Genomic DNA, 19,884 nt, shown 5'->3' on the forward strand with positions numbered 1-19,884 from the left:
GGAAAATCTTCCCCACACTATGGCTGATTGCAGCTTTAGGAGGGGGGCAATAAACATTATTTGCATGGGGCAAATAACTAAACTCCCGTTCTGGTATCTAAATGTTTTTGAACCACAATCTAACAGTTTTATCCAGCATAGAGATGAATTGATAGGAAAAGCTTGTCCAGTTAAAAGTACAAGGAGCCCTCTCACAAAAAAGGGTTGCGATCTTGAAATATAGTTTGCAGGTTCAAACCCAATGAGCCAAGATGACTTTGAAATAAGAAAGGGTGGGAGGTTACCCTCTAATACCAATAATTCATTCCAGGGAATGTGAATGCATCAGCCCAAATGCGTACCTCTCTCTTTTTGTGTGTGTTTAATCTTTATTTGAATGGGGGTGTATTCTTACTTTTCATTTGACCTCCCCCACCACCACCACCATTTGCCAGTTTCACAATATGTTTCGATCAAGATAAATATATAGTGGGGCGTGCCAGGTCAAACTTAGCAAGCCAAGAAGGTGAACTTGAATTCCATGACTGGCTTGCAGAAATTCACAAGAGACGAACCTCTGAGGAGCAAACAAGCTCCGAGGCACCGTGGTGGGTGTAGGCCTCAGATCAAGACTTGCTTATTAGAAAAGCATTTCACCCCACAGCCCCATGAAAACACTCTACAACTTCCATGCGAATTAATCTCAAAGACGTGAAAAAAGAAGAAAGCGCTTGGCTCTGCCTCGGGTCACTTTAATTAATTTTTAAAAAAATCATTCTCATTCCCCTCAGCGAATCCCGGCTTCCCCCCGCCGCCAGCCGCGCGCACGTGGAGGCTCCGTCGTCGGTGCGGCGGGGCCCAAAGGGCGGCGCGGCGTTCGGCCTCTCCTTTATAAGAGGGGAGAAGGGGAAGGAGGCGGACGCGCTGCTCCTCTCTGCTTCGGCCGTTTGCCCCGAGCGCGATGCCTAACCGCAAAGGCGCGCGCAACGCTTATTATTTCTTCGTGCTGGAGAAGCTGCCGGAGCTGAAGCGGCGGGGCCTGGCCGTGACGGGCGTGCGGGATGCCATCCCGTTCTGTTCCGACGACTGGGCGGTGAGCGGGGCGAGGCAGGCCTCCTCTCTCTCGTCCTTCTTGGTCGGCGCGGGGAGCCATGTTAGACCCTCCATGGAGTTGGATAACCTGGTTTTGATTCTCAAGGAGGGAGGGGGACAAGTTGTCGATAGTTGTTACGTATAAGCTGTTTGGGGAATTTAAACCCCCCATACTCACCCCAGCTGAAGAATCAATGCTGTAAAATACTTAAAAAAACAAATGTGAGGTCAACATTTTCATTAATTAGACCCTTTTTACCTCACTTTTCCTATCAAAGACTCACGGTGGCTTAGAATGAGCAACTTTTTTTAAAAAAAAAGTTTGATGCGGACTTTAGTGGAGCCTGTAACTGCTATTGTAGTGATGGGGAGTGACTGGCCACCCTACCACTGGTTTCAGCCCTCTTTTTTTTTTTAAAAAAAAGTCTGTTTGTAAAGAAATGGTGGACTCTTGTAAGGTGCATTCCCCAAATGGGTTTTTTCCCCACTGCCAGTCATGTGCACAAAGAGGCTTCTGCCAAGGTTTGAAAAAGTAGTCATGCCATGCTATTCGCAATAATCCAAAAGGTGAAAGATTGGAGAAACTAGAAAGATGACTAAAGTCAGTGCATAGAAATATACAGACTGCAGATTGCAGATATACAGGTTGCAGACTTCCCAAATCCTCCCTTAAAAATTGAGTTACTTAACTGTGGCTTTGAATTCTTGGTATGTGAACAGGGTTTACACCCTTTAGGTACAACAGTCTTGCTTCAGGTTATGCTACAAGCACCCTGGGATATATCCAACTAAGTTGTACTCAGATTAGACCATTTGGAATCAAATGATTGACATTGCTTAACTGTACTCCAAGTCTGCTCTGAGTATGGCTAATATCAGATACCACTCATTTACTGGTGAGTGAACCACATTGAATTCTGTAGGCTAGGGCTTTCCTCTAGACAAGCTTGCAAAGTTCTGAGTGGTGGGAAAGTTGCTGAGCACAATCAACCCAAAGTTAATCACTTTTTAAAGTTAGGCTGACTTCTATGAGAGTTAAGATGGTTCTTAACTTTCCCAGTGGAATTACTGAGGCTTAAAAGCCTTAACTGACTGCATCGTGTTCAGTATCTTGGTGTTGTAGTGATGGGGGGAATTGCTTTAATTATGGTAGAGAAATAATGGCAAGCCCTTATGTTACACTGGTTTTACTTCAAGATGCTGACTGAGGAACAAAAAGAAAAGTATGCAGAAATGGCTCGTCAACGGAAAGCTAAGAAATCAGATGTAGCAACAAAAGAGGTGAATGAATGAATCTGGAATAGGGAAAATCAGTTTTATATTTTCAGAGGCAAGTTAGTAATTATATAATTATAGTATAAATTGGAAGAAAATCCCATTATAGTCTGGGAACAAAAGAAAAGTAACTTTGATGTGTTTGAAAGAAGGTTCTGAGTGAGCTGGTCAGTCACAGGTGTTGTATAGTTGTGATTATAATGAGCCCTTCCAAACAAGCCAGGTAGGTTTTTATGTTGCAGCTGTTCCTGAAATAGGAGGATTGAATCCTTTGACAAAGTTCACATCCACACTATACATTCGAGACACGTGAGTTCCACCAAGGAATCCTGAAAATTGTAGCTCTGTGAGGAGTAAAGTACAGTTCCCAGGATTCTTTGGCGGAAATAAATGTGTGGTGTGGATGTGACCTAATAAGCAAACGTAACAATAGAATGCAGGGATCAACGTTTATAATTCAAAAACGTGAGCCTTAAAACTGGTGATTGTGTTGTATGTTAGTTTTTCTTCCTTCTTGTAAAAATAGATGGGAAGTCTGAATTGTAAACTTTCTAGTCTTGCAAATTGTGAGTTAATATTTAAATTAGATATATCACAGTGTAACTGAATTTCAACTATAGATAATCCACAAGAAGATTGTTTTTAGCATATGATGGCGTCCAGTGATGCCTATTTGTTTGCACAACTGAAATCTGCTTGTGAAATTGGACTTTCCCTTGTTCTTCTTCCCAGTCCCCACAGAACCTGCTCTGGAAAGGTCCAAAATCCAGAGCAGATTTGCACTACACTAACTCCCACCCATAGGTTACAATGGAAGGTCTATAGGTGAGGTTAGTTCTTTTTTTCTAAAAAAAATATTTAGTGGTACTCTCATTTTGACTCAAGAAAATGACCGTTTTATAGTTCAAATTGAGGAAAATACAGTCATACCTCGGGTTAAAGACGCTTCCGGTTAAATCTGCGGCGACCCGGAAGTAACGGAACGGTTTACTTCTGGGTTTCACTGCATGCGCAGACGCTCAGAATGACATCACACGCAATCGCGGCACGCACAGACGCAGGTTGCGTTCTGCTCATGATGCGAACAGGGCTCCAGAACGGATCCCATTCGCATCCAGAGGTACCACTGTACAGTAAATGGACAGAAGTACAGAGATTCACAGAATATTTATTTTTTTTTTTAATAAATTTTTATTGGTTTTACAGCATTTTTTTAAAAAGAACAAACAAACACAAAACAAAACAAACATACAAAATGCTTTCAAAGATATTTTCATAAACCTCTTTTCTTGGACTTCCCCATACCCCCCCTCTCTGCATCCCAGTGTCCATATTTGAACTAGCAACTCCCAGTTGTTACTTTCTAATCTCTGTCATCTTAGTCCTCCTTTATTATCTAACCTTGTATCCCTGTACCCTGTTACTTCTAGCAACCACAACATTTTAACATTCGTTGAGTTTGTAGTAGTCCTTAAGATAGCTCTTAAATTTTTTCCATTCTTCTTCCACCATCTCTTTACGTTGGTCACGGATTCTGCCTGTCATCTCTGCCAGTGTCATATAGTCCATCACTTTCATCTGCCATTCTTCCAGAGTAGGTAAATCTTGTGTCTTCCAATACTTTGCGATGAGTATTCTTGCTGCTGATTCACAGAATATTTAGAGGTCTGCGTCCCCCCCAGAAAAAAGTACTGGGTGAGGTTTCATTCCATCCTACTTGAGAATATATAAGGTTGCTGCTAGGATTGTGTCAAGGTGCCGTTTTTGTGAGGGGCAAACTTCATTAGTATTCCATTGTGGTAATTTGGACCCCTGCTGTTGGTGTGGCTGCACATCACCTATGTGAAAGTGGGAATTCATACAAATGTCACCTCGGTGTAAGCCCAGTACAGTGGTACCTCAGGTTAAATACTTAATTCGTTCTGGAGGTCTGTATTTAACCTGAAACTGTTCTTAACCTGAAGAACCACTTTAGCTAATGGGGCCTCCTGCTGCTGCCGTGCCACCGGAGCCCGATTTCTGTTCTTAACCTGAAGCACTTTTTCTGGGTTAGCAGAGTGTGTAACCTTAAGCGTATTTAACCTGAAGCGTATCTAACCCAAGGTACCACTGTAATGGGGTGACTTCATGGCAGTGGGGTGTATGTTATGTGATTGGCTCATAGTTTGCAGGTTCTACAGGGCCAGGAGAGGGAAAGATTAGTCTTAGCAGTTTTAATTGGATACTACTGTAGTTGCTTTCCCTTCATTCATATATGATTAACTGATGGATTGTCTACACTTTTCATAGCCGCCCAGCCAAGTCCCACCACCTCTTCCCACATTTCCTTCCACACAAACTGAGAAGAGAGTTTCTGCTCCAAACCTCATTGGTCCACCTGGGAAGAGTGATAAAGGTAAATGATAGTTATATTAGTTCACCTGATCTGCCCAACCTTCAATGTGTTCATTGTGACTGGAGACTGTGCTAGCAGGTCTGCTTTTTGTTGCTTCCAGGAAATTGAGTGGTAATTGTGGTTACCCCAGCCATTCTGGGTGGCTTCCAACAAATTATAAAACCACAGTAAATCATGCATTAAAAACTTCCCTTTCAGATGTCTTCTAAAAGTCAGGTAGTTTATTTCCTTGACATCTGATGGGAGGGTGTTCCATAGGGCAAGTGCCACTACTGAGAAGGCCATCTGCCTGGTTCCCTGTAACCTCACTTCTCGCAGTGAGGGAACCGCCAGAAGGTCCTCAGCGCTGGACCTCAGTGTCCGGGCTAAACGATGGGGGTGGAAACATACCTTCAAGTATACAGGACCAAAGCCTGAGTGCAGGACAGAGTTCAAATAAGGAGGAGGTGAAAGTACTGAACCTGATGGAATAGAGGCAGTGGGTGATAGAGCATTGGGTGTAGGGACTTCAAATAAGAAACTAAAGCTGCTACAGGATTTGATGTTGAAACAATAAGTTATTGAAGCCCAATGCAATCCTTAAGAGTTGTTGTCTACATGTCTTGATCAAAAAGTTCATTGGAATATTCAGGAGCAGCATTTTGTGTCCATGACATTTTGGTTCTTCTGATGCTTATGGTACAAGCAACTTGCTTTGGTCTGATGGTTATGGTGACCCATGAAGTAGTTCTTAACATGGGCAAGTAGTTCTAGTTCTCCCAGATATTCCAACTGCTTATGCATTTTTTTTTGAGTGACACTCAACTGCAGCATATTTGTGACAATGACTCATCATTTTACAAGCAATGTTGCAGTTACTGGCACATGGCACTGCTTTTAAATCATCCGTTCTTCCCTCTCCAAATGTATAAAACATCTAAAATCTCCTGGTGACTTCTCTGGTTATGCCTGCATGGCTGTCTGCAAGGCACTTTTTTGTTAGTGATTTGTAAGCCACTTTGGAGGTTTTCTTTGACTGCAGAGCAGGATAAAACGTCATTCAGTAACTAAGGGAGTAGCTGAAAGTTTGCTAAGCAGGTTTAGAAGGATTCACTGCCTGTGACTAGCCACCAGTTGATATGTAAAGATGGTGTCATTTTGGTTTTTTGTACTTTTGCAAACCCAGGCTTTCCTCAAGCCTGTAATACTTCCCCTAGTGCATGGGTGGTGTAATGTGGGATGCGTAGGGATCCATACAGAATAAATTTAACAGAATGAGTTTTCTAGTATTACATAGGATTCACTGACACATTTAAAGCATTCGATCTAAGATGACACTTTCCAATTCTCTTGGTGTCAGCAGTGGCTTTGTGAGTTCTGAGGTTGCATCTCAACATCCCAGACAAGTTTCTGTGATGTTTTTAGGCTCAACTCAGGGAAAATGTAGTCTCTGGTCTACCAGAAAACTTATCTTTTGAGATGGCATCCATTGTTACACAACTGCCAAAAAACATACGTAAATAAACAGATAATGTCTACTACTTTGTGGGGAGTGGACCACTGTTGACCACTTTTTCAATGTAGACACTGTCTTATATGAGGTTTCTTAACCACTTTTGTATTATAAAGAATGATATTAGCCTTGGTTTTATAATCTGAGATTGCTGCATCGTTATAAGCAGACTGTTGTGGCTGTAGCAGGTTGGGGATGGAACACCACATGACAATTCAAAACTTGGCTACATTACCTCTTCAAATCCCGTTTCCCCTTTCAAGGACATTAGTTTGCTACAAGTTGCTGGGAATTATAACTCTGTGAGAGATAAACTACAGTGCCCAGAATTCTTTGAGAGGGGAAATGTGCTTCAAAGTTATAATGTGCATGCAGTCCTAGTCTGGTTGAGGGTTGCCTGGAAATTGGAGTTGCAGGTAAGTGACTTAGTTTCATGATTTTTTTTCAGTCATATAGGTGTACATTTTACTCCAACTATTTTACTTTTTTGTTATAGTAATAATAAACAAATACAGTGGTACCTCGGGTTAAGTACTTAATTCGTTCCGGAGGTCTGTTCTTAACCTGAAACTGTTCTTAACCTGAAGCACCACTTTAGCTAATGGGGCCTCCTCCTGCTGCCGCACCACCGGAGCACAATTTCTGTTCTCATCCCGAAGCAAAGTTCTTAACCTGAAGCACTATTTCTGGGTTGGCGGAGTCTGTAACCTGAAGCGTATGTAACCTGAGGTACCACTGTACTCTCCACTAATATTCTTAATACAAAATCTTGTTTCAGTTGTACTTGAAACCACATTCTTCTACCTGAATATCTTCAGCCATGGAGTTCTACCCTCTCATTGCAAACAACGTTTCCTTCCTTGCGAAATTGGATGTGTGAAGTATTCACTAAAAGACGGCATAATTGCAGAGTTTCATCATTTTTTAGATCCTGGTGAGCTTTTGGAATCAGAAGAAATGAAATTTGTCTTTCCCCAGTGGGGGGGGGGGGAGAGAGAAGATATGCAGGATTCTGTTTGTCCAGGACAGTTTATTTGTATGCATTCTTGCACTATGAAAAAATAAAAATGGCTTCATATAGTGGACAAAACCACAATGACAGCATTACTTAATGAATAAATGAAACTTAACTGGAAACATTCCTTGTGTCAGCAGAAGACACGAACTGCCCAAATCAGTATGTTCGTATGTTGTGCATTTTTAATCTCTGTGTTACGAAAGATACATTATAAAGAAATAAAATTGTACTTCTAGACGAGTATTTGGACACTGATTTACTATTCTGTAGGAAAGCAGAAAATGGTGTATTATAACCATGCAATCCTACAGACAGCTTGGTATTGCATAATAAAGCCTGAGTTCTTTTTGGTCTTTTGCAGGAGAGGTGCCAAGGGGATTTCGCTTTCATTGCCAGACAGCAAGTAGGTATTGGGCAAGAGATGTGGAACCTATGGATTGGCAGCATTTTTTTATGACCCACATATAGTCTTCCAATTATTTTTTAATTATTTTAAAGAACGGTTCTTATGCCAGATATCCTATGGCATTTTATTTGTATCTTGTTATTATTTATACAAAATATTTTTATATCACCCTCATAAAATATCAGAGCAATATACAACAGTATAAAAACACAAACTATTAAAAGAAGGACAAAGCAATCTTTAAAAGGACTGGCTACTCAATAAAAAAATTAAAGAACAGTTTTAAACAACTGTATGGGCCTGTTTCCGTAACAAAGTTTAGTATGTCTTCCCAAGTAACATGTTGAAGTTATGCTCTTAACCAGACTCATATTCATGCATTCATTTAGGTTTCAGTCACTCACTTGTGTTTCCAGATAATAATGGTTAGACATTGCACACACCACCTTGCCCAAATCTTTGGGGATGGAAGATGCAATTAAAGTATCTGGACTGCTGTGTTAGTGGTGTTTGCTGTCTGGTTTGCCCTAATCTCTGCTTCAGTGATATTTTACACAGAGTAGTTCAATTATTGAATATTAGGCAGTATATTACCTGCCTTAGGACTGCTGGTGAATGGCAGGCTATAAACGCATGTAAATAAATAGGATCCTTGGGTAATCATTTACTTTTCTAGACAGCTAGTGAAGTTCAACCATTGACAGGCCTTGACTGACCTGCACTTGGCTCAACTAGACAACTTGTGCCTAACAATCTTCCTTTACATTGGTGATAAACCCTATCTCACAGTGTTGTTGCAATGATAAAATACTTGAATAAAACACAGACAAGTTCTTGAATGATATATTTAGGTGTTGTTAGTGAAACTGATATATTAATCCTGCGAACTGTAACTAAAGTTAAAAGTACAAATGTGTGTGAAATGAGGTGTTTCTTCTGAAAAGCCCTGATAAGGCACTTTGATTTTCTCTTAGGTGATGCTACACATAGGATTCCCCTATCTGGCTTTGAGCTTGTAACTGCAAATCATTCCGTTGTGTTACGTGAGCTATACTCATTTATTCAGCCACGGTGGGGCGCCTGGCCACCTGTGTATTGTAAGGTATAATGTAACATTTTTAGACTTTAATGGCTCTCTGCTTTTCAGAAGAACTCAGAACAGAAATCTCTACCCACATGCTTCAGTTAGCCTTTTCCCTGGTTAGCTGTGGTGTGTGTGTATAAAAATATAGGTGACCTCACCTCAAGTAAGGTTGGAGTACACAGATGTTTTAACTTTTAAGCTGTCCATTGACAATCTCTATAGCATAAGGGCTTCACATAAAGATTTCCAGTTTTGAGGCCTTTCCTTAAGGATATTTTGTTTGTACAAAATGGTGTCTACATTCAACCTAAAAGAGTGTAGAGTTGTATTCCTGAATTGTTGCTTCTCCAAGGCAGACCAAATACCTATGGACAGTTCTTTTGGCTTTGGTCAGATTATGTACCAAACAGCTGTAGACAGGAAAAATTCCTGTTTCGGTGTTGGAGCCCTTATCAAGAATAACAGTTTTCTCGCATATCAGGAAACCTTAGCCATAGAGGTCTTATAATAAGAATATATAGTATAGATTTATTAATTCTGTTGATTTGATTGTATAATGTATACTTAAAACTTCTTTTGCAGTCTTCTGACCAGTTTAGGGTCAACTGGTGCCTGCAGCATATGGCTAGAGAAGTGGGTAAGAAAAATTTCCTTTACAACAGTAAATAAGTTAATATTTAGATACAGTCTCTGCTGCTCCTAAAACTTACTTTTTTATAATAGGCACAGTTAATAATCTGGAGAGTCTCTGTGTGGAAGACCTTGTTGTGGAGCTGTATTATCAGAAGCTTCAAAAGGAGCCTTCCAAGGCATGGGTGTGTAACTCCCTGGATGCCTCCATGTGGGATTACTCCAGCAATACTAGGTATAATATGTAGCTCTAAAAATCATAATAACTGCTGTACCTACCTGAACCACAGTGACTGGACTACTATGAGATGAGAGTCTGCTATGACCAGGAAAAAATGTGATTGACAGATTCTCCATAGTTGTACATTACACAAAACTATGGCTTAGTGTCTGGGGCAACCCAGTCTGATGGGTGGGGTACAAATAAATTATGGTGCTATAAGCGTACATGTTGAACGCTAATCTAAAGCCTTGCACTCATTTCAGAAAAGAGTTTGAGACATTAAACTAAGGTTTAGACACATTGAAATTGATGAATATGCTTGTGTTTGGTTCATTAATTTCAATAGGTCTGCTCTTGAGTAAAATTTGGTTAAAAACCACCCATAGAGCTATTTTGAAGTATTTAGTAGTTTTAAAAGTCTAAACAGATTTTTCTACAGTGAAGGTGGGTATCATTGAATGAGGTATTACTCCCATTTGCTTCTATAGGCCAAGCAGGATTATGCGAGTTTCAACTGGCACCCTGTGTGGGATAGTGCCTCTACATGTTCTAGTCCTGCCTTAGCTTTGAGCAGCCGGCCTCAGAGTTCTACCAAATGTTTCACTTTGCCTATTTCTATTCTCTCTCGCCATGTAAGAAAAAGCTATTGAACATTCTTCACTACTCTCTTCTACAAACCCCCTGGACTGTGCTCTTAAAGCACCTTATCTTGTGATAGTGGGTTGGGAAAATTAATGTTTCTGTCTTGAAGAAGTTTCTAATGCCAAACAGTGGAGTAGATGAAAAGAAAAAGGTAAGTTGTTTGTCTAGAACTTGAAAATGTCTTACTGTTGAAGCATATACAGTGGTACCTCGGGTTACGTACGCTTCAGGTTACAGACTCCGCTAACCCAGAAATAGTACCTCGGGCTAAGAACTTTGCTTCAGGATGAGAACAGAAATCGTGCTCCGGCGGCGCAGCGGGAGGCCCCATTAGCTTCAGGTTAAGAACAATTTCAGGTTAAGTACGGACCTCCGTACGAATTAAGTACTTAACCCGAGGTACCACTGTATTTGAAACTCGACATTCATGATGAAAGTATTATTTCTACTTAGGTGCAAGTGGCATGAAGAAAACGATGTAGTGTTCTGTGCTCTTGCTACTTGCAAGAAAATTGCGTGAGTATGAAAATACAGTGAATATGTTAGAATGTTTTTGCATCTTAAAACTATTTTGGACATTAGTTTCATATACAATGTCTGGGGTCGTCTTGTCTCTTTCAAGTATAACCTGTTGGTTCTTTTGGATATTCTTTAGTAGGCATTTTGTCGGCTGCATTTGAATGAAGGAGCAACTGATGTGATTTTGTGGCACTTCTGCTATTATAGGAAGAAAGGAATTTTAAAGATCCAAATAAAATAAAATCTATTTCTTTCTGATTAAGTTTTCCAAGTGTCACTTACTAGACAGGTCAGTTGGGAAAAACTTCAGGTTTGCATTGTCACCAAAAAGGTCTCTGGATTTTGAGTATATTTCATGAGGAAGAATTTTTTTACCTTGCATTTGCAAACTTTGTTGTGGTTTATTTATTTTGGAGGAGGATGTGCCACACATATGCAGAGACCAGTTTTAACACACACACCCACACACCCACCCACACACACACACACACACACACCTGGTTCATCCAAACTGGTTGCCCAAGGCCTTAACTAGAAGGGGCTTGAGAAGCAGCAACTTGTCTCTCAGACAACTCAAAAGATCTTCCCCTTTCTGCTGTCTCTGATAGACTGATACCTGCAATTTAATAACCTGGGCCTCACTTACAAGTAGTTGTTTGGGAGGTTATAGTCTCTGCTCATGGCAGAGGGGTTCTTCAGGTCCCAGTTTCTGTAGGCTCCTGCTGCTATTCGCTTGGAAGAAGTTGCTAAAAGGAACGGCTTTTTATTGCCTCCTGGCTGATTTTCCTTCTTTAGCTCACCCAAGTTGGTTGCGCCCCTGCAGTTCAATCAATGCCTCCTATCACAAATTATGTTCCTGTATCCATGGTCTTGGTGCAGTATATTGTCAGTAGTATGTAGTTTTTAAATTTCTGTTCAGCTCGTGGAAATGATAACACATCTTCATGTTGGTGTTTTTCTGTCCTATATAGATACTGTATCAGCAATTCTTTAGCCAATATGTATTGTGTCCAGCTGACTGCATCTCACTTACCCTTGTGTGAGGAGGACTCCCAAAACACAGCAAATCCTAAAATGGTGGTTCTGGATGCTGGACGTTTCCAGGTCAGCCCTGTTCATTTAACAGATTAGTTCTTCTATATCTTATTGGTAACATTTCTGGAGTGTACTTCGAAATGTAGGATGTAATCATGATAATATGCTCAAAAATAATGATATAATTATATTTTACAAACAATTTTATTTGACCAATATGTCTGTTTAATAATGTGCAGAATATTAATACATCCATCAATAGGCACATTAGGCAGATATTCCTTATGCACTATATCCATCTTTTCTTTGTATACAAGGATGTCCTGAAAACCTGGTGAATGAGTCAGTGAAAGAATATCTCTGTGTGGGTGATCTTGTCTTTCTTGCATTACAGAAAATGAGGGCTGCTGAGCGCACTGGAAATGAAAGGTACTTCCAATCTCTTAATGAGGAACTAGGTGCTGCCTCTTGTACTGGTGAGTGATTATCTATGTTGGAAAATTAAACGTAATGAAAACGAGTTGCTTTTAGAATCATTACTACTGTTTCACACCTGCATTTTTGTCAAAGAAAATGTGACTGTATACTGTTAAGTCCAACACATTCTTTCCTGATTCTTTTCTGAAGTTTTGAGTGTTCCTGCTCACTGTAGTCTACCACTAAAATATCTGCATAAAGGAAATGTAATGAAGCTTGTGGTATGTTTAAATAGTCACAGAATTTCTCTGCAGTGATACTGGCTAAAATTTTAAGAAGGCATTCTCCTTGAGTGAGTTGCTCCTCCGCTCACATTATAACTTACTTTTATCATTTATATACTGTCCTTTGCAGACCTCATGGCAGGTTCTGCATTGATTTTATTTAGTTGAATATTAAAATCAGTTAAACCGTCAAGTTATTTACCTTCCTTGATAACAAGCATATTATGCATAAAGGGCCTGACAAAAGTTGGCATCTAAAACTGTAGGTTTGGTACCAAATGAATTTCCAAGGGAAGTGAATTTCAAAACGGGGGTGTTAAAACTGAGAAGTCTTGCTGTCAAGATACTAGGAGATTTCAAGTTACAGACTTGAGGAGGAAGGTAGTCTTTGAGGTAACTTGGTCTTAGGCCTTAAAATGCTTAGTCGTTGGAGACTAAGACCTTGAATTTGACTCATTAGCTAATGCCAATGCTTAAAGACTGGTGTTACATGGTCCCAAGACTTTGTTGATCACCACAGCAGTTGCAACTTCAAAACTTTCTTCCTTCAAACTCAGCAGTAGAGAAGCAAGGCTCTTTCTACCCCCATCTTCATTCCCCCTCCCCAATTTTACCTGTTTAATTCTATAGTCTGTGCCATCTGAATACTTGCTGAATGCCATAATGTACATTAAGTGCTCAACTTGTGGCAGCAAACTTCCCCCATTACGACCAACCACCATGTCATCCTGTGGTCACAACTGCTGACTTTTCTTCCTAAAGCAAGGAGCATAAAGTAGACAACTGCTCCCATTGCCAGAGGCCTGTGAGATGAGCATTCCAAAACAGGTCCACAAGTGCCAGCTAAGCAGTTGCACTCAATTTCTGTTACAGATCTCTCTGCGGTGCTGCACCTTCAAGAAGTGGTTGGTTGTACTATGGCAATCTTATTTAGCCACATGAAAACACCCACCTTGGCTTAACCCACCTTGGTATCAGTCTTGGCTTTAGTACTGAAGATGGAGATTACTAGGTGTGGATCACTGTGCCAAGGCTATTTTGATAAAATAAAATGCAGCTCTTGCTATTTTATCAGTTCTCCATGATTATAAAGGCAAGAAACTGTAGGCGTTGCACGGAAGGTAGAGCAAAACCTTGTGATTCCACTTTCCTTACCAGTTTTATAGAAGCCACTTAAACTGTTGTGACTCTCCTGTGAGGTTATTTTTTAAAATTTATGATAGAAAATATCTAGCTGTTGGTGTTGAGTGTAAATTAAGATTTAATTATCATGGCTTCTGTGTTATATATTGACACATGCATTGTTTGCTTAGGTCAGCATCCTTCAGGAGTGAAAACAACAGGTGAAACAACTACTAGGCGTGGAAGAGGAATTGCCCGGTTTCTGGAGAGCGTCTCAAAGCAGTCCAGCAGTTAGACATTTGCAGTACAGTGCCTCCCATTCAGAACAGCTCTGCATATAATGATTCCCACCATCTTTGGGAATATAAATACTTTCTTTTTCCTTGGTCTGTCATGTGTTAAATATTATCTTTGTTTAATGAAAAAAGCCATTCTAATCCCATTGCAAGCGGTAAAATTTAAGTTTTTAAAATAACAAATGTTATTGTGAGTTGTGAAATATTATTTTTGTATGTAGGAATATTTAGTAGAAACTTGAAATAATGAAGTCAGTAGGATAAGAGATTAGATAATGAAACCAGAAGGGCAACTTTGTGAAATGATGTCTGGATTTTTAGGTTCTGTTGTGCCTTTTCTTTAGAGCAAAGCCTATTTACACCTACTGGTACCTTACTGAAGTAAACCTTTGCTAAGGAACCAGTTGCAATTATGTTTTTTTAATAAGCTATTCTAGGATTTGGTATGGTACCAATTATATATTGTTTTTGTCAGAGGGACAAGGTTTTGGTATAAAGCCCTTAAATTAGCCAACAATAGAAGCAACATACATTTTTTGGTAAAACTTACAATCAGGTAATATCTCCCTCACAAAAGAAAAAACCCTATGAAGTTCTATAAAGGTACTACAACGATGTACTTTAAAAGTTGTTTTAAAACCATCTTTTTCCTTTCTTTCGTGTTATACATACATTCAGTCATTTAGTACAGAAAGCTTCTAAATCTTAACCATGATAGACCAGCTTGTGTGTTTAATTAAACACTTCTTTCCGTTTTGATATGTTCTTGTATTTTGTGGTTCCAAATGTAGTATGGTATTGTCAAGTGCAGAAAAGGAAAACTCAAATGCTAAAGTTACTTAAACTGAGATGAAAACAAATTTTAGATTGAGTTGTTTGAAGGACAGTCATGCACTGAAGAAACATGCAACTAGAATATAGATCTGTCAAAGTAACTTAGGGAAAATTAGATGTATGAAATGCATCCTTCCTTGCTGTGAGAAGGAATATGCTATTGGTCCAGTGGGAGTGGACATCAAATCCTCTTCCTCTGACCCCCATCCCAATTGCAGATACTGCAATTTCTGATGTCAGATTTGTGCCCTTTTGTTTGCATAGAAACCAGTCTGCTGTGTGTAAAAGGCAGTAGGACATGGTTGCTATAAAAATCACATTGGAAAATGCACAGGTGAATGATCCCCTGTTAATTGTAGAATAAATTACTAAGTCGTGTTGCAGAGTTGACATCTGGATCTGCCACAGAGTCAGGTTTCTGGATTTGCACCTTTTCTGGCTTTTTGCTGGAGATGAGGAGCAGTTTTAGGTTAGGGGGCCATCTGTAAGCCAGTACAGGCCTGCTTCCAAGGCCAGTGAGAGGGTGCAGTGGCGTAGCGTGGGGGGTGCAGGGGGGGCCGGCCGCACCGGGCGCAACATCTGGGGGTTAGGGTTAGGGGGCGCAAATCCACGGGTTAGGGGGCGCAAATTACTTGCCTTGCCCCGGGTGCTGACAACCCACGCTACACCACTGAGAGGGTGAGATGTAGATCATTGGTGATACATTTCAGTGATTTCAGCTGTGAACTACAAGCCACAAGAAGCGGTGGTCTGACCTTTTCTGTTCTGCATCTGTCCTGTAGACCAGGCATGGAGAGCTTTTGGCCTTCTAGAAGTTGTTGAACTACAACTCCTGGTCATGCTTGTTGAGGCTGATCGGATTTGTAATTCAACAACATCTGAAGGGCCGAACCTTCCCCACCCTTTCTGTAGACAACCATTTCTGGATACTAATTTGGCCTCGTTCAGCTGCTGCTGGCTTTTTCTACTTCTCATGGATATTGTAGTTAGAGGACTGCCTGTTATAAATTCTTTCATTCTCACTGTCAAAGTCCGAACAGATGCAATTGCTTCTGTAACTTGTTAAGGTCACAGTTCTTGCAACCGATTCCATTCCTTGCTGCAGTGAGGTTTCCAATGCATTAAAGTGTTTTGGACTAAAGTGGGTGCTGCAGTGCACTCATGGGTACAGAAATTGGCCTTATATTCTACTACTTTTATCTCTGCAGCACTTGAAGACAGAGTCTCAGGTATTCATGCCATATCTAGTCACCAGATATATATTTGCAGTACAGTTTCTTCCCTATGTTATCCTTCATCCACCATGCTTGCTTTGTAGTTTTGCTACAAAATGGGATATACAAAGAACAAGTCTGTTGAGGCCCTTTTCTACGAGAGAGAGAGAAACGGTAGACACCTGTAGCTTCCTAATTCTTACAGAAGAGTGTTGAATCAAACCAGTAGGAAGTCAAGGGACCCGGCTGCAGTTGGGTATATGCTTGCAGCAGGTGAAGGCTGGTTCAGCTGGTCTCGAGGTATCATGCCACCTCCATTCTGTCATTAGTTGGCCTATACTCACAGTTGTGTAAATAAGGAACGAGGAAGATAATCAGAAACTCCCCTAGCAATCTCTTGAGCAGAAGGCATCATTGTCAGATGAATGTCTGAGGCACCTCACCTCAAAGGGATGTTCCACACAAGAGCTTACACTCCTACATGTATTGATGCCTCAAGCATATAGCAGCTCTTTGCTTCAAGGGTTTGCTGTACCAAATGGCACTTCTTGTAGCAGTGCTGCTGCTGCTGCCACTACCTAGAAATAACTGGCTTGGGTTAGCTGGGAGGAAGGAAAAGTTAGCCGCCACTGTTTTCTTGGGGCTTTCTAGTATCAGTGGGTGGGGGTGATATATGAAGCAGGCCTATGTATAGTCTCAATATTTAGCCCCATCACAACTTGTATGAAGTGCTGAGTTTGGGTATCTTCTCAAGTACTGTATCTGATAAGGAGCTTGGGGGGAAATGCTTAGCGTGCCAGCTGTGCCCATTCTTGGAGATGTCTGATCTGGCCACAGTGGCACATGCCTTAGTTACACCCCATTTAGATCACAGTAATGTCCCCTAAATGGGGCTACCTTTGAAAAGTGCTCAGAAGCTTCAACTGGCCCAAAGAGCTTCAGCCAAGCTGTTGACTGGCGCTCATAGAGAGCACCCTACTCCCTTGTTACAACAGCAGCACTGGCTACCAGTCTGTTTTGGGGCACAATTCAAAGTACTGGTTTTGACCTATAAAGCCCTGTATGGCTTAGGTCTAGGCTATCTAAAGGAAACTGGGAGAGGGTTTTTGCAGTGGCTGCTGCCTAGAGAAGCTAGACTGGCTCCCTCCAGGCAAAGACTATTATTCCAGGAGGTCTCTCAGAATTGACTGTTTTTAAAGTGGTCTTGATAGCGTGCTGTACTGGGGGGAGTGTAACCTGTAAGCTTTTTTATATTTAAATAAATTCCATATATAGCTTTTTTTTAAAAAAAAAAAAACTTTAAACGTTAAGCTGTGTGTATTTTATATCTGTATTTGGTTTACTTTTTGTGACCTGCTTTGAGTCCCAGTTCTAGGGGAAAGGGACAGAATGAATGAATGAACGCACACTCGTTGATTTCAGGATGAAAACTTGATGGAGCTGTAGTTTGTATCTTTAATAGTAGATACACTTTAATTTTTAGGGAACTTTGTCTGGAAACCTCTCCCTAATACCCCGTGTGTGATGAGGTAAATGAGTCCTTTATCTGTTTTTATACATTCCAGGATTGAGCTGTGGCACAAATTAAGTCCTTGGGCATAAGGCCTAAGGCCTAAAACGACTCAACTGGGCTGTGAACTAGTCTACGTTGCATAATTATTAGCAGCCAAATGTATAAATAAGCTGGGTCCATGTGCACCTGAAAGCAATTACAGGCAGCATCTTTGCAAACGAGGGAATTTTATTCCTAGCTGATAGCTGAGTGTGACAAACATAGAACTAACTAGCTTGTCATCTGAAGGAAGAGTCTTCTGTACAGCATGACAGCTGGAAACTTATTGAGAGGAGATCTGAGGAGGAAACTTTGGCAAGTGCTCATTTAGACTTTTGATTCAGTGGCTATTGCTTGCCTGCCTGCGTGCAAGGTATTGTCTGCAATATCCATGAAGCCCTGATATCCTGATAATACCCAAGCAGCTAATGAGAGTCGCTTTATAAACTTCTTTAAAGGAGTACAAAGAATGCTATTATTAACTTAACCTTGTATTATCTCTGTTCCCTCACTTTTCCCAAGCTCTGACTTAAACCTTCGCAAGCTATTGTAATTGCCACTTTCAGGCAATTCCACACCCCCAGGACAGCAGGTGAAGCCAGGATGTGAGTTTCTTCTAGATCTCCTTTTAGTGGAGCAGCATGTAGTACCAATTCTCCTGGTTTGTTGTTTGTGTGCATTTGTATGACCATCAAAGTTGTCTGTCCCAGAAAGTTCAAATGAAACAAGCACAATGTATTTGGGCTGCAATAGAAACCTATTACAGGCCAGAAACACACACACATCCTATCTAGGGGTTGTCCATTTGTGAGGTGAATGCTTCAAAAATTCTGCAGATAATTGTTTGGATTCTTGTTTAATTTGCTTAGAATTCTTACTTAGTTTATATCCTAACAGGAAACACTTCTGCTCTTCTGTTCTGAGAACTTGGGAGGGTCTCCAGAAGCAGGAAAGTGTGTGTGTCCTGTTTAGAGAGAGCTTCCTTAATGTAAAAATTAACCTCCCATATCTCATCGGACACTGCCAGTATGACTAAGCTTCCTGGATTTTGTTGGCTAAAGTTGTGCATGAAATTGCCGGTGTGCAGGTACTAGATACCAACACTGTGCAATAATGAAAAGGGGCAGAAGGTGTTGATTTTTTAAAAAGTGATTGTGATGAAATATATGACAGAGCTGCCTTAAATTTGGATCCTGCAAGTCTGGCAGCTTTCCAACTTGAATTCTCCATTGGCATGTCTGCAGCACTGGATATTACTGTATACCGGGTAGGGATATTGACCATGGTCATGTGATGAACTATAAACCATAACTGTCCCAGGGCTCAGTGTTACAAGTGAAGGTACATTCCAGTTCCAAACCCATGTAATGGCAGCTCCTAAATAATCAGGAATGGTCACTTGTCAGGTCTGAAATACACAGTGGAGGAAAGGTCCCTCTCCTAATGGGTACAACAAGGAAACCTCCAGCCGGATTGTGACCCTAAAAGAAACGACAAGTTCATAAAGGGTAGGACTTTAAGGTGGGAGGGGAAGTTCATTGCCAGGAATTTAGAGGCCTTTCCTTCTCTCCATCTGATGCTACAGGATTGTGTCATCAGATTCTCTTTTCAGTAAGACCCACTTGCACATGTGTTACTGCTTCAGGAACATAAAGCTTTGGCATTTTTATGTTTTAAATGTTGATTCGGCAGATTTCCTTTGTCCAGGCTTTCATTCCTTTCACTGCCTCATGTCATAATAAAGGATTATAAAGTTAGTAAGGGCAGCATCCCCCCCTCTTGGTATGATTCTGTAAGTCTGTTTTCTGAACTTGGAAAAGAGTGGAGCTAAAATGGAGCAGACAACAAAGCTTGTAATCTTTCTTAGCAAGTCCTGCAGGTCCTAAGCATCCTTTGTTGAAATGAAATTAATGTTTCAGTGCCCCGTTGTGAGGTCTGCTCTTAATTTGTATTTGGCAATTAGGAAAAAGAGCGTAAATTTACTAACTTATTTGAATAACAAAGATAGCAGCTTTTTGCAGAACTGAGGTATTTAGGCAAGGGCAAGAATAGTGAAGGACTACAGGGAACGCATTGCAAAGCAAGCTGTATGTTGAGAACAGAGTTCTGTGGTAGATGCCAAAATCTATCCACCCACCCAGCCTTTCCAATCCTGACTCATTGCGTCTATTTCAAACTAGGTTAGTTGTTGATCAGATACTGCAATGATACACATCTAACCTCTATATAGCTTCAACTGTTCCTTGCCTAGACCCCACCTCTGTGTGGCCTACAGCTTAGTCACAGTGCACTCTGTTGTCTGCACCATGATGTCGGGACTGGGAGCTTTCCCTGTGCTGTACTTGGTGTGTACTAAAAGAAGAAGACTTCTTGCT

At 40.8% G+C, this 19,884-nt stretch overlaps 1 protein-coding gene across 3 annotated transcripts; it reads left to right on the forward strand.

Annotated features, from left to right (window-relative positions):
• The first annotated feature begins 482 nt into the window (after positions 1 to 482).
• Positions 483 to 14,668, forward strand: MAEL (maelstrom spermatogenic transposon silencer). Of its 3 annotated transcripts, none has more exons than XM_081199672.1 (12): positions 483 to 587; positions 2,269 to 2,352; positions 4,636 to 4,741; positions 7,012 to 7,167; positions 7,613 to 7,654; positions 8,632 to 8,759; positions 9,324 to 9,378; positions 9,465 to 9,606; positions 10,690 to 10,752; positions 11,727 to 11,859; positions 12,185 to 12,266; positions 13,805 to 14,668. In XM_081199672.1, exons 2-12 carry the CDS (start codon positions 2,269 to 2,271, stop codon positions 13,906 to 13,908), a joined length of 1,095 nt encoding a protein of 364 aa, XP_081055798.1. In that variant the 5' UTR covers positions 483 to 587; the 3' UTR covers positions 13,909 to 14,668. The 3 variants fall into 3 exon arrangements, with proteins under 3 accessions (XP_081055798.1, XP_081055796.1, XP_081055797.1); XM_081199670.1 differs by lacking the exon at positions 483 to 587 and adding an exon at positions 799 to 1,132; XM_081199671.1 differs by lacking the exon at positions 483 to 587 and adding an exon at positions 804 to 1,072.
• Positions 14,669 to 19,884: the final 5,216 nt, after the last annotated feature.

Source organism: Podarcis bocagei, assembly GCF_964188305.1.
Source record: "Podarcis bocagei genome assembly, chromosome: 6".
Classification (NCBI taxonomy): domain Eukaryota; kingdom Metazoa; phylum Chordata; class Lepidosauria; order Squamata; family Lacertidae; genus Podarcis; species Podarcis bocagei.